The sequence below is a fragment of the Conger conger genome, chromosome 5 (assembly GCF_963514075.1).
Source record: "Conger conger chromosome 5, fConCon1.1, whole genome shotgun sequence".
Lineage (NCBI taxonomy): Eukaryota > Metazoa > Chordata > Actinopteri > Anguilliformes > Congridae > Conger > Conger conger.
Genome location: NC_083764.1, coordinates 32,826,713 through 32,840,009, shown reverse-complemented (window position 1 = coordinate 32,840,009; position 13,297 = coordinate 32,826,713). Strand labels below are relative to the sequence as shown.

Genomic DNA, 13,297 nt, shown 5'->3' with positions numbered 1-13,297 from the left:
GTCTCTCATTAACAAGGTGTTTCTGTCTGCAGAACTGCTGCACACTGCATTTTTTATTTATTTTTGCACCATTCTTTGCAAACTCTAGAGACTAGTGTGTGAGAAAATCCAAGGAGAGGAGTTTCTGAGATACTCAAACCACCCTGTCTGCCACCAACAATCATTCTACAGTCAAAGTCACTTAGATCACATTTTTCCCCATTCTGATGGCTAACGTGAACATTAACTGAAGCTCCTGATCCATATCTACATGATTGTATACATTGCACTGCTGCCACACAATTGGCTGATTAAATAAGTATAATAATAAGTAGGCATAATGAAGTAGAAATGTGTACTTGTGAGTGTATATTGATTATCATTGCTACATCGGGTGGCCCACAGAGCCAGAGTAGTGAGGTGCGCAAGATTATATGGGCCTTTTCCCAAAACTGCCCCCTTTTTTCAAATGAAGGTTTTTATTATTAAGGGAGAAAAAAAATCCAAACCTACATGGCCCTGTGTGAAAAAGTGATTGCCCCCTAAACCTAATAACTGGTTGGGCCACTGGTTGGGCAACAACTGCAATCAAGCGTTTGCGATAACTTGCAATGAGTCTCTTACAGCGCTGTGGAGGAATTTTGGCCCACTCATCTTTGCAGAATTGTTGTAATTCAGCCACATTGGAGGGTTTTCGAGCATGAACCGCCTTTTTAAGGTCATGCCACAGCATCTCAATAGGATTCAGGTCAGGACTTTGACTAGGCCACTCCAAAGTCTTCTTCAGCCATTCAGAGGTGGACTTGCTGGTGTGTTTTGGATCATTGTCCTGCTGCAGAACCCAAGTTCGTTTCAGCTTGAGGTCACAAACAGATGGCCGGACATTCTCCTTCAGGATTTTTTGGTAGACAGCAGAATTCATGGTTCCATTTATCACAGCAAGTCTTCCAGGTCCTGAAGCAGCAAAACAGCCCCAGACCATCACACTACCACCACCATATTTTACTGTTGGTATGATGTTCTTTTTCTGAAATGCGGTGTTACTTTTACGTCAGATGTAATGGGACACACACCTTCCAAAAAGTTCAACTTTTGTCTCGTCAGACCACAGAGTATTTTCCCAAAAGTCTTGGGGATCATCAAGATGTTTTCTGGCAAAATTGAGACGAGCCTTAATGTTCTTTTTGCTCAGCAGTGGTTTTCGTCTTGGAACTCTGCCATGCAGGCCATTTTTGCCCAGTCTCTTTCTTATGGTGGAGTCATGAACACTGACCTTAACTGAGGCAAGTGAGGCCTGCAGTTCTTTGGATGTTGTTGTGGGGTCTTTTGTGACCTCTTGGATGAGTCGTCGCTGTGCTCTTGGGGTAATTTTGGTTGGCCGGCCACTGCTGGGAAGGTTCACCACTGTTCCATGTTTTCGCCATTTGTGGATAATGGCTCTCACTGTGGTTCGCTGGAGTCCCAAAGCTTTAGAAATGGCTTTATAACCTTTTCCAGACTGATAGATCTCAATTACTTTCTTTCTCATTTGTTCCTGAATTTCTTTAGATCTCGGCATGATGTCTAGCTTTTGAGGATCATTTGGTCTACTTCACTTTGTCAGGCAGGTCCTATTTAAGTGATTTCTTGATTGAGAACAGGTGTGGCAGTAATCAGGCTAGAGAAATTGAACTCAGGTTTGATAAACCACAGTTAAGTTATGTTTTAACAGGGGGGGGCAATCACTTTTTCACACAGGGCCATGTAGGTTTGGATTTTTTTCTCCCTTAATAATAAAAACCTTCATTTAAAAACTGCATTTTGTGTTTACTTGTGTTGTCTTTGACTAATATTTAAATTTTCTTGATGATCTGAAACATTTAAGTGTGACAAATATGCAAAAGAATAAGAAATCAGGAAGGGGGCAAACACTTTTTCACACCACTTTATCTGTAGTACACTCGGTGTACTTCAGTGTTTTCGTGTTTTATTTGGCCCTTCTGCCTCCAGAGATTTGCCTGGCCAGCTGGCAGCTTTTTTCATTTATTTTTTTTCCAGAGAAATTACAGCTATGACCAGAAATTATAAATTACCATCTGTTATATATATATATATATATATATATATATATATATATATATATATAGCTTCACCTGGTCAAACCAGGTTGAGAAAGGAGATTTCAGAGTTGGCAAACTAATCTAAGCGCTAATCCTGGGTTTTCTGTACTACTGGGGTACACTCTAAATAGCCACTTGTCTACTTATAAATGTTGACAAACAGATGTGCAAAAGCCATGGTTTTGCATTACCATCACAAAACAATTAGGTTAATAATTAGTGAAATATTAGAAGTTATGTTGGTATTTAATGGATTTACGATAAATCACTTAATTTGATCATGATTCAGTGACAAACTGTGTAAGGTTATTTTAAACCAATGTCATATTTCTTATTTCGTATTTTTCCAATCGATTTTCAACACTGAATATGCTAGATGCTGTGTTATAACTGATGATGCCAAGATCATCATCATAAGCGGTTGCCAATCAAAACCATTTTCTTCAACCCAAGCCCATCTCCATTCATTTTTCACTCCCCTCTCAATTAGGCTCGTGTCTTCCTGAGTTAGAATTAACCTCGCTTCCATGTTTCAACGGATACTTTGAATTTTGTGCGCAGCACAAATACTGACACGGTGACTGACAGACTGACAGTAGCTCCCTACTGATTTGATGAAAAACTGCCTTACTCGCACACCATTGGTAATTAAAGAATAAACGTGATTGGATAGGACGCATCCAGAACAAAAACAAAGACAAGTGGGATCGCGTTATGACATTTCCGTTTTAAGATCTCTTGTGTTGCATGTTACAAAAGAAAGGATGTTATCATATTGATATGTTACACAGAATTAAATTCCTCCTGTGTATACTATAATTGTATGGGGATAGTAGCAAAGTTATGCATTATCTTGACTCGGCCAGGGAGTGGTTTGTTGTGTTCTCTTTTATTTATTGATTTATTTTTTTTGCAAGAATATTATTTTGTGGGAAAAACGGCCAAATGCCAGAAATCCGGCACCGTGCCTGAGAACTGAGCCCTGGTATATGTTACCACTCGGAATCAGAAAGTATAAATTTGGTTGGCAACAAATTGACAAATTGGCTCAAGCTAAACACAGATAAAACAGAGATACTCCTGATTGGATCGAAAAGCCATCCATCTAAAATCATGTTTGAAGGAAATCCAATCTCATTTGCCCCCCCAGGTCAAGAATTTGGGCATCATTTTTGATTCTGAGTTTTCACTTCACAACCATCTCAAATAACTAGAACTGCCTTTTGTCATCTGAGAAATATTGCAAAACTCACCCCATGTCTGAGAAGAAAGATCTAGAGGTGCTGATCCACTGCTTTATAATGTCCTGTTTGGACAACTGCAATTCTTTGCTCGCTGGATTATCGGACAGAAAACTAAATAGGATGGAGCTTGTCCAAAATGCTGCTGCCAGGCTATGGACTCACACAGGCAAGCCTGAACACATCACGCCTGGCCAAAGATCATTGCACTGGTTGCCTGTTAAACAGCGTATTGATTGATTGCAATCATAACTTACAAGGCATTACATGGGAAAGGGCCCTCCTACCCAGGTACCCAGGTTTCACCTTAAGTTAGCTGGTCTGTGAGCAATCATCTGTTATGCCAACCGATTGTAGAACTCTCTTCCAGTTAAGACTAGATATGCTGAAACGATGGTTTGAAATCTCAGTTGAAAACATTTTTTTGACGCTGTGTATTTATTTGATTTTAATTGTTCAGCACTCTGGTGTGAAGAGTGCTATATAAGAATAAAATTGATTGATTGATTGAATGCATTTCCAAATTTGGGATGGAAACTACCTGCGATTATAAGGAGCCTGTCTTTAATACAATTACAATGGATATCACGTTATACGATAACAAACTAGAATTCCTCCTATGGGCCTATTTCACGTCGCTATGGTAGACTGTCGGATGAGACAATGAAACAAACTGCCTAAAGTTAAGATAAATCAAAAAACAGCTTGTTGGCCATAGAAACCTGCTGTCTCCATTTTATCTCCTCTTGCAAATGATACTATATTACAGATGATAACGCTGTGATAGGAGTGATGATTAATCACGTGTCCAGGTAGCCTACCTTATATTACAGACCTATCCACCTAACATCGGCTGGAACCCGGTTTATGCGAACGTGAGGGACCATCCATCATGTAAACGTCAAAGTAATGTACTATAAAATTAATCTGCGTTATCTGTAGTGTTCTGTATTCGATTAAAACAGTCAGGATGAACACCCAGACAAGCAAAACCAAAATTTGGCAGGAGTTCACACATCTATTAGGACTATCCAATGGCGCTCAGAGGAACCACTTGTCAACAAATGTATTCCCATCATCGATGCAGCGCCATCCGTGCAGACACTGATACAATGTTTCCAATCGAGTCCCTTGTCAGTAAAGTAATTATCAAGACAGTGGAAGCATTCATCTTCCATGGCTCTGGTGGAAACTCACCAAGAAAATTACCGTCCCAGCTGTATCTCACATAAACAATAAGGCTGCGTTGCTAACATCAGTGGACTCGTCCAACTGTATGGCAAAATGTGGGCTTGCCTTTATTCTCTCGAGAAGTTGGCCTTTGATGTCATCACTCATTTCAACAATTCTCCTACTCACTGCGTTGTTCGATAGTGGCATGGTCTAGATTTTTGTTGCCGCTGTCTCCTCCAATAACTCTCGCCACATATCCACGGCGGTAGGCAAGATGAGATCCTCTGTGATCGTAAATGCTTTCTTGCTTCGAGCAGCCACCAGGTAACTCGCTTTTAAACAGCTTTCGATTACATCGTTAGCATACTTATGGCTTTCTGTTGTGCTTGAAGATTGTCTTGCTTCCTTTGGAAAAATGTTTTGGTTTTCCAACACATCCAGGTTGTTTTTTGTTTAAGTGTCTCTGCAGCTTTGATGATTTTAATGTTTCATTTGAGAGGACTTCACCACATTCTACACATTGTGCTTTTGGCTCTACATCACTACCTGCCATTGTGAATCAAAACATCGTATTCAGGGTCGTATTTTCTGACCACAGGCTTCGGAACCTTAGCGGTTGCAGAAGTCTCGCCTCCATCAGTTCTTTTACCATTGCTTTACTGTCGTCAAAATGAAATGCGCTCTCCTTCAGAAACTGGAACTAACAGTGGCGAACACGTTTGTCTTTAACTGATCGAATTGACACTCGAGTCACATGCCGTGGGGCGTTGGGGGGGGGGGGGGGGGGCGGCCTGTAGCGTAGTGGTTAGGATAAATGACTGGGACACGCAAGGTCAGTGGTTCTAATCCCGGTGTAGCCACAATAAGATCCGCACAGCCGTTGGGCCCTTGAGCAAGGCCCTTAACCCTGCATTGCTCCAGGGGAGGATTGTCTCCTGCTTAGTCTAATCAACTGTACGTCGCTCTGGATAAGAGCGTCTGCCAAATGCCAATAATGTAATGTAATGTAATGTGGGGCCAATGGTTGAAATGGTTGAAAATGGCTGCTGACAAGTCATGTGCAGTTATTTTCATTTATTTCTTAAATTTATTGAATTTAAATTTTAACACAAATCCCTGGGGCCATTTATATTACATTACATTACATGAATGGCATTTGGCAGACGCTCTTATCCGGAGCAACGTACAACAAAGTGCAAAGTGCATACTGTTGGGAGACAGACAGATTTGTGTATTACAAAAACTTCATATATACATGTTAATGTCCGCAGGAAGCTTCCATTGTTTTACAGACAACCAATAAAACACAGCGGTAGAAATTGCAGCCTATAAGGCAACCCTGTATAACGAATGACCAATCAGAGGTCACACTGTATTTAGCACCCAAATTTGAATACATGCAAATGTACTTGTATAAAGTCCCCGAACTCCAATGGTTCGGTTCATGCTGGCTTCCTGCAATAAATACTTTCCTGACTCAAGACACAAACATCAGATTTGCTGCTTCCTGAGAAAACGGTCACTTTAATTATTTGGTAAAACTTTGTGTGACCAACAATACCCATAACCAGGGATAAGTGCAATACTATTTTGGCAATACCATCACTGCCCACTGGGTAGTGCTCTCCAGCCCGGGCCCACCAGTGGACAATGGCTGCCCTAAACCACTATGAATTATGGGCATCTTGTGACAAATGACTGCTCTGCCTGTTACAGGCCGAAATGCAACACAACGGCCCCTACTGTGGGAACATTGCAAGTATTTTTTCTTACTGCAGAAGCAAACCTCCAAATGAAACACAAAACCACTGCATTGAGAGGACCCAACAGTAATGAGGTGCTGGGTTTACAGAATCCTTCGAAAAAGAGATATATACACACTCAGTGAACACTTTATTAGGTAGACCTGTACACCAGCTTGTCAATGCAAATATTTAATCTGCCAACCATGTGGCACCAACTTAATGCCTACAAGCATGCAGACATGGGCAAGAGGTTCAGCTGTTTTTTAGACCAAATGTCAGAATGGGGAAGAAAAGTGACAATTATTGTTGGTGCCAGACAGGGTGGTTTGAGTATCTCAGAAACAGCTGACAGGAAGGTGAGAGTAATGCAAAATAACCACACATTACAACAGTGGTATGCAGAAGAGCATCTATGAAATATACAATGCGTCAAACCCCTAAGTGGATAGGCTAGCTAAAATACCTAATAAAGTGCTCACTGAGTATATATTTGACATATATTTGAAAGTGAAAGCGCTTATTAATGTTTGTGCTGAGAATTATGCAGCTGAATGGGGCTGAATTTGACGAGGGAACGCATGTCCCAGTTAAATGTCTTTCCTTGTGATATCACTGCTTGTTTCATTTGCCCGAGTTTATACTGTCCTGCAAAATCGTGTCATTCAATGCTTTTGCACAACTATTTGGCTTAAAAATATGGTAAGTTGGCGAGTAGATTCTCTCACTAATTGATATATATACTTTTTTTAAAAATTATGTTTAAAAACAAATTCCCCCCTTAAACTCTTAAAGTGTGTTTTCCCTTAAAAATGCATTCATAGTTCACGTTTTAAGGTGTTGAGTAAAATTAAGGGTTGGGTTTCGCAGTGTGGAGTAGTCTATATCATTCACAAACTGCAACACACAGCTCCTTGAACGTTCAGACACTAGCTCGTTCAGTGGGTAGCTCCCCGATCGATTAGTTCACAAGCTGTTAGCTGCTAATGTCAATGGAAAATGGACTGCTTTTATCCAAAGCATTTTACAATGCTGTGCCAATATCCACCACATACCACAGGTTTGAGTTCAATAACACTTTTATACAGAGGTTACCACATTTATCTTTCGAAATTTCACTAAAGAAAGACAAGAAAAACTTTAAATTAATGTATTTTTAACGGAACTATGTTTTATGGTAAATGTATTCTTCCGCTGAACAGTAGTTTATTGGTTGCTAAGCAACGGAACAGTGAATGTTAGCTAGCAGTAATGTATCATCTACTCCACAATTGAAGCAACGGTACTAACGTTAGCTAAAGTTAGTAGGAATAAGGTACTGCACTTGTCGTGTCTAATCACCCACACTTTTCTTATCGTAACTCCTCCCAACGCTCCTCCCCCAACGTCATTGTGGCAAATTGCCAACGGTCCTTATGCTCTGCCAACTCTGTACAAAGTTCAGGGCATTCTGCCAACTACGTGTCCTCACTTCACCCCGCACCTGCTCTTGGCAAACAACCAGACCTCATAAAGTTCTGGATGCCCTCCCTCTAACACGTCATCCATACACGTCACTCTGTATCTTTCGCTTTTATAAGACAAACTAAGCAGCAGTAATCATTGAAAATATACAGACATACTAAACATTTGATTAATTATTCTCTTCTAAGGGAATAAATGTACGTAGCATTCTTTGCTCTCATTTCAACAGTTTTCACTGTGGTTCCTTGCGTTTTCATAAGCTCAGCTATAATTAATGTTCTAGGTCAAATAGATACACTCCTGGCATAAAACATTGAGAGTCCCGGAGAAATCAGCTGTACAGTCATATCTTGCTCTGCCCGTGTCCTTGACAGTTTGGTCTACACAGTTCAAGACGGGCCCCGCCCTGCCAGCTGGCTGAGCTCACTGTGTAATCCTAGCACAATTTAGCAGTTAATCAGTTTGAAACTATACAGGGTACATATCATACTTTAATACAGATATATTGATAAACTTTTAGCACACATCGTCGAGAGTTTTGGAGGAACCAGCCTGCTCACTAAGGCGGAGTCTGATTTTGACTCGTGATTGGTTATCATGATTTTAGGAGGGAGATCTTTCGTTCTGTAAATTTTCCCCTACACACTAACCTTAGCTAAGCAATGCTATTGCAATAATGTATCCCCACTGCATTAACGGTAGCTAGCTTGCTAGTTTACGTTACGCCAGACGACACTGACACACACAAGCCTTTTGTTTGTTTTTTTGTAGACGTTTATTGGGACACTGCCAAATAACGTGCAGGTATTGAAATGACTCTGTGTCGTAATGAGTAATCATTTGCTTCACCGAGGTTTGCTGGTCTTGCAGGTATTTCGATCCGAGGATGTTGCCTAAGTAGTATTTTTTTTGTTCCTACTTTCCAAATCAACGGAGACTTTACACTCATTTTATTTTACTTTGGTAGGCTACAAGAGGCGAGATAATGATAATGTTAAGTTACGTTCATTTTGATTACAAAGATGATCTACAAACGCGGAGTAATTTTAAAAGATTCCATTTAGCCGTGCGTATATCGTGGATATTGGCACGGCTGGAATGCAAATTGACCAATAGAGGCAATGGACCGGACCTATCCTTTGTATAACAACCTATTATTCACAATGATCCTGCTCACAAATAAAATTATTTAAAAAAATATATAGAAATTTTTATTTATCTTTTGTATCAGCGGAAAGCTAATTAAAAACGTCTTTTTGAATGAAGTATTCATCTTTATTGTCTTTATTGTTAGCACATGCCTAAAACCTCACGCTAAATGTAAAAGCTGATGGCTAAATAAGAGCCATTGAGTAATTGTGCGATTCATAATCCGAATAGTCGATTATTCATTTAAATAATTGATAGATTATTCGACTATCAAAATAGTCGTTAATTGCAGCCCTACTAACAATACAAATGAATACACCTGCCTAATGAAATACATTTATGGAGCCAATTCAACAAATACATGTAGTACCTTGAAATGGGGGGGACCTTTAACACCAAACTGATCAGTTATGCAAGTGATTGGCTGTAATGTGCAGTTACAGATGCAATCAAAATTATTCAACCCCCATTGCACATTAGGTTTATTGGCAAAACATACAATTTCTCAGCTGTTTGCAATAAACAAATTACACAAGAACTGTTTAAGTAGTTCAATGAAACATAGTATTACAAAATATTACAAGGGTTTTTATCCACATTCAACACAAAATACTTTTAATCACTACTGTAGTCACAAAATTATTCAACCCCTTCATGACAAGCATCTTAAGTACTTAGTAGAGCACACTTTTGCTGTTATGACCTGCTGCAAATGCGATGCATAGCCAGACAGCAGCTTCTGACAGCGTTCCTGAGGAATCTTAGCTCATTCCTCATGGGCAATGGCCTCCAGTTCAGTAATATTCTTGGGTGTGTGTTTGGCAACCGCCTTCTTCGAATCCCACCAGAGATTTTCTATGGGGTTCAAGTCAGGCGACTGTGACGGCCACTCTAGAATCTTCCATTTCTACTTCTGAAACCAAGCCTTGGTGGACTTTGAGGTATGCTTGGGATCATTGTCCTGCTGGAAGGTCCAATGATGCCCAAGCTTTAGCTTCATCACAGACGGCATGAGGTTTTTCCCTAAGATTTCCTGATACTTGACTGAATCCATCGTGTCCTCCACACGCTGCAGGTTTCCAGTGCCAGAGGCAGCAAAGCAGCCCCAGAGCATCACTGAGCCACCGCCATGCTTCACTTTAGGCAGGGTGTTCGTTTCAGCATATGCTTCATTCTTCTTCCTCCAGACATACCCGCTCCACAGAACAGAATTCCAAAACTTCTGTGGCTTATTTAGATGGTTTTGAGCATATTGGAGCCGACTTTTCTTGTACTTTTGGGTCAGTAGTGGTGTACATCTTGGAGTCCGGGCATGGAGCCCTTCAGTGTTCAGTATGCGCCTTACTGTGCACCTTACTGAAACCTCAGTGCCTGCTGCCACCAAGTCTTGCTGCAGGTGTTCTGCAGTCACTCTAGGGCAGGGGTCGTCAACCCTGGTCCTGGAGAGCCGCAGGGTGTGCTGGTTTTTGTTTTCGCCTTAATACCAGCAACTGATTCATACCCAAGAAACCAGGTGAGGCGAGTTAACTGTGTAATCCACTGCTTTAATCGATCAATTAAGTGCTGAGTAACGACAAAAGCCAGCACACCCTGCGGCTCTCCAGGACCAGGGTTGCCGACCCCTGCTCTAGGGTTTTTGACCACTTGCCTCCTCAGGAATCTGGTGGCAGCCGCTGATAGCTTCCTCTTTCTGCCACGTCCAGGTAGTGTAGCCACTGTTCCTTTAACTTTAAACTTGCGAACTATGCTTCCAACTTGATCTCTAGGAACATTCAGTGCTTTTGCTATCTTTTTGTATCCTTTTCCTCGTTTGTGCAAGGCAATGATCTCTTCTCTGAACTTTTTGGACAATTCTTTCGACTTATTTCTAACATGCAATCAAACGTCACTCTCAACAAACCCCTAGCCAGTCCAGGTATTTATGTGTTTTATCTCAAGCACACCTGAACTAATTAATTGCACCAGGTGTGCTTGAAACAGGGGGTTGGGTAATTTTGATTAGTTGCATCAGGTGTGCTTGAGACAGGGGGTAGAATAATTTTGAGACTGCAGTAGTGATTAAAAGTAGCATTTTGTGTTGAATGTAGATAAAAACCCTTGTAATATTTTGTAATATTATGTTTCATTGAACTACTTAAACAGTTCTTGTGTAATTTGTTTATTGCAAACAGCTGAGAAATTGTATATTTTGCCAATAAACCTAGTGTGCAATGGGGGTTGAATAATTTTGATTGCAACTGTACAACACAGAAACTTTTAAAACAGATTGAAAGTTTTAAAGCTCTCTTAAAACATTAGACAAATTTTTTCAATTTGGCTCGGTACAAATTGGATGAAATATGAGAGAACGCACACTGTCACCTATAATTTGAGGGTATTTACATCCATATATTGGGAGATCTGTGGAGGAATTGCATCCCTTTTCATACAGTCACCCCATTTTAGGGGACCAACAGTAATTAGAGAGTTTTCATTGAAACAGTTTTGTTTCCTTAAGCCTACAGTTTGGCACATGTCTGTTTTTATCTTACTTCTCAGATTTATAATGGCGTCCTTGACTGTCATTGGCACAACTCTGGTCCTGTTGACTCCAAATGCAATCAAAAGCCTTAAATCAAGACTAGATACTGAAAGCCTTCTTATACCTTATAAAGGAATCAGACAAATCAGAAACAGCTGAGAAGCCAAATTTCCAAAATGACTTTTGGTCCCTAAAATAGAGTGACTATGTATAAAAAGGGATGCAATTCCTACACAGATCAGCCAATATGGATGTAACTACCCTCAAATTAAAGGTGACTGTCCGATCTCATATCGTTTCATTTCAAATCAAAAGTGCTGGGAGTACACAGCCAAAACTACAGAAATAGTAACACAGTCCAAATAATTACAGACACTGCATTTAACATTTCAATACAATAAGAATTGGCTCAAGGTGCAAGTACATCATACCTGGCATATTTTCTCCCAGATTTCATCACACCCTGCCTTCTCCTGAAAACTCAGGGCCAAGTCGTAGTTTTCTGCTTCTGACCACACTATCAATGTGTCCTGGGAGGGGGAGGACAAAGGTATTGAAGTCATGACCCAGCCATGTAGGGTTCAATTCCCAGCTGGACATTATCCTAAATTATCATTCTGGTTAGCTTGTGACAGCACAATACAGGTTTGCTTGGGACAAGGCACATCGTTACTACCATCAGATTAATATTATCCGTGTGTTTGATGATATAGATTCCTTTTATAATGATGCCACTAACCTGTTGTTTCTGGTAGGCAGTGTTGGGGTTTATTTTTGACTCCAGAAGTAGAGAACCTGCAATGATAATAATAATTATCTAATGACGCATTTAACTGGAATGTGACAAAACTACAAGACTATTACTTTTAAGTCTTTAAAAGCATACTATACAGGATTTTCACCTTAACAAATATTATAAAACAAACATGCTCAGTCATCACTATGATACACTGGCAAACTGTGTCCATCTCTACCCAATAACGTGCTTGTCTGCCTGCATTTGTTATTCTAGAAACCCATTTGAGACATTGCTGGGAGTGGCCCTTTTTTCTTTCTGTACTGGATATGAAAAGCATGTGTCCAATAGGCAGGAAAGAGCAAACAAAGATGTGTATGGATTGGCTACTTCAATCAATCAATCAATCAATCAATTTTATTTAAAGTGCAGAATCACCATGCAACATTTAAAACAGTATTTAAAACACAATATTTAAACAGTGTTTAACACCAAAACGCAATACAGCCATACCTGCCACCAGTGTTATAGGGATGCAGTTCTAGGGTTGGCTGTAATGAAGTGAGTAAAAGTAAGTTTTTAGTCTTTATTTAAATGTTTCAACTGAACGTGCTTCTTTAACATGTAATGGAAGGCCATTGGAGAGATAAGGTGCACGGTAGGCAAATGCTCTGTGACCAACAGATTTTTTTGTTACTGAAGGAATGACCAGAAGACCAGCATCGAGAGAGCGAAGAGGGCGTGCTGGTGTATATGGTATGGCATTACAATAATCAAGCCTAGAAGATACAAATGCATGTATTAAGGTTTCAGCATCACGCAGTGAAAGAATAGGTCAAATTTTTGCGATATTACTAATATGAAAATATGCTAACATGATTGATATGAGGCTGGAATGTCAGCCATCAATGTTAACACTCAAATTCTCAAGAGTCCATGTTTGGCTGGCCTAACAACTAATAATTCTGTTTTATCAGTATTTAACCGCAGAAAGTTCATACCCATCCATTTTTTTATTTCTGATACGCATGCTTCTAAATTTAGGAGTTGGGAAAGGTGATTTGGTTTACAGGTACATATAGCTGCATATCATCAGCGTAGCAATGAAATTTAATACCATATTTGCAAATGATGTCACCTAGGGGAAGCATATAAATAGAAAAAAGCAAAGGGGCGATCCCTGTGGTACACCA

The 13,297-nt window shown here is 40.1% G+C and overlaps 1 protein-coding gene across 1 annotated transcript in view; it reads right to left on the bottom strand.

Moving 5' to 3' along the window:
* The window catches only part of LOC133128532 (serine/threonine-protein phosphatase 4 regulatory subunit 3-like), a 62,421-nt gene that overhangs the window by 31,715 nt on the left and 17,409 nt on the right, over window positions 1-13,297 (bottom strand). Inside the window, exons 2-3 of the mRNA XM_061242137.1 lie at window positions 12,108-12,163; window positions 11,800-11,898 (exon numbers count right to left, since the gene is read on the bottom strand). Of these exons, the coding sequence (XP_061098121.1) occupies window positions 11,800-11,898; window positions 12,108-12,163 (155 nt within the window). The remainder of the gene's footprint in view (window positions 1-11,799; window positions 11,899-12,107; window positions 12,164-13,297) is intronic.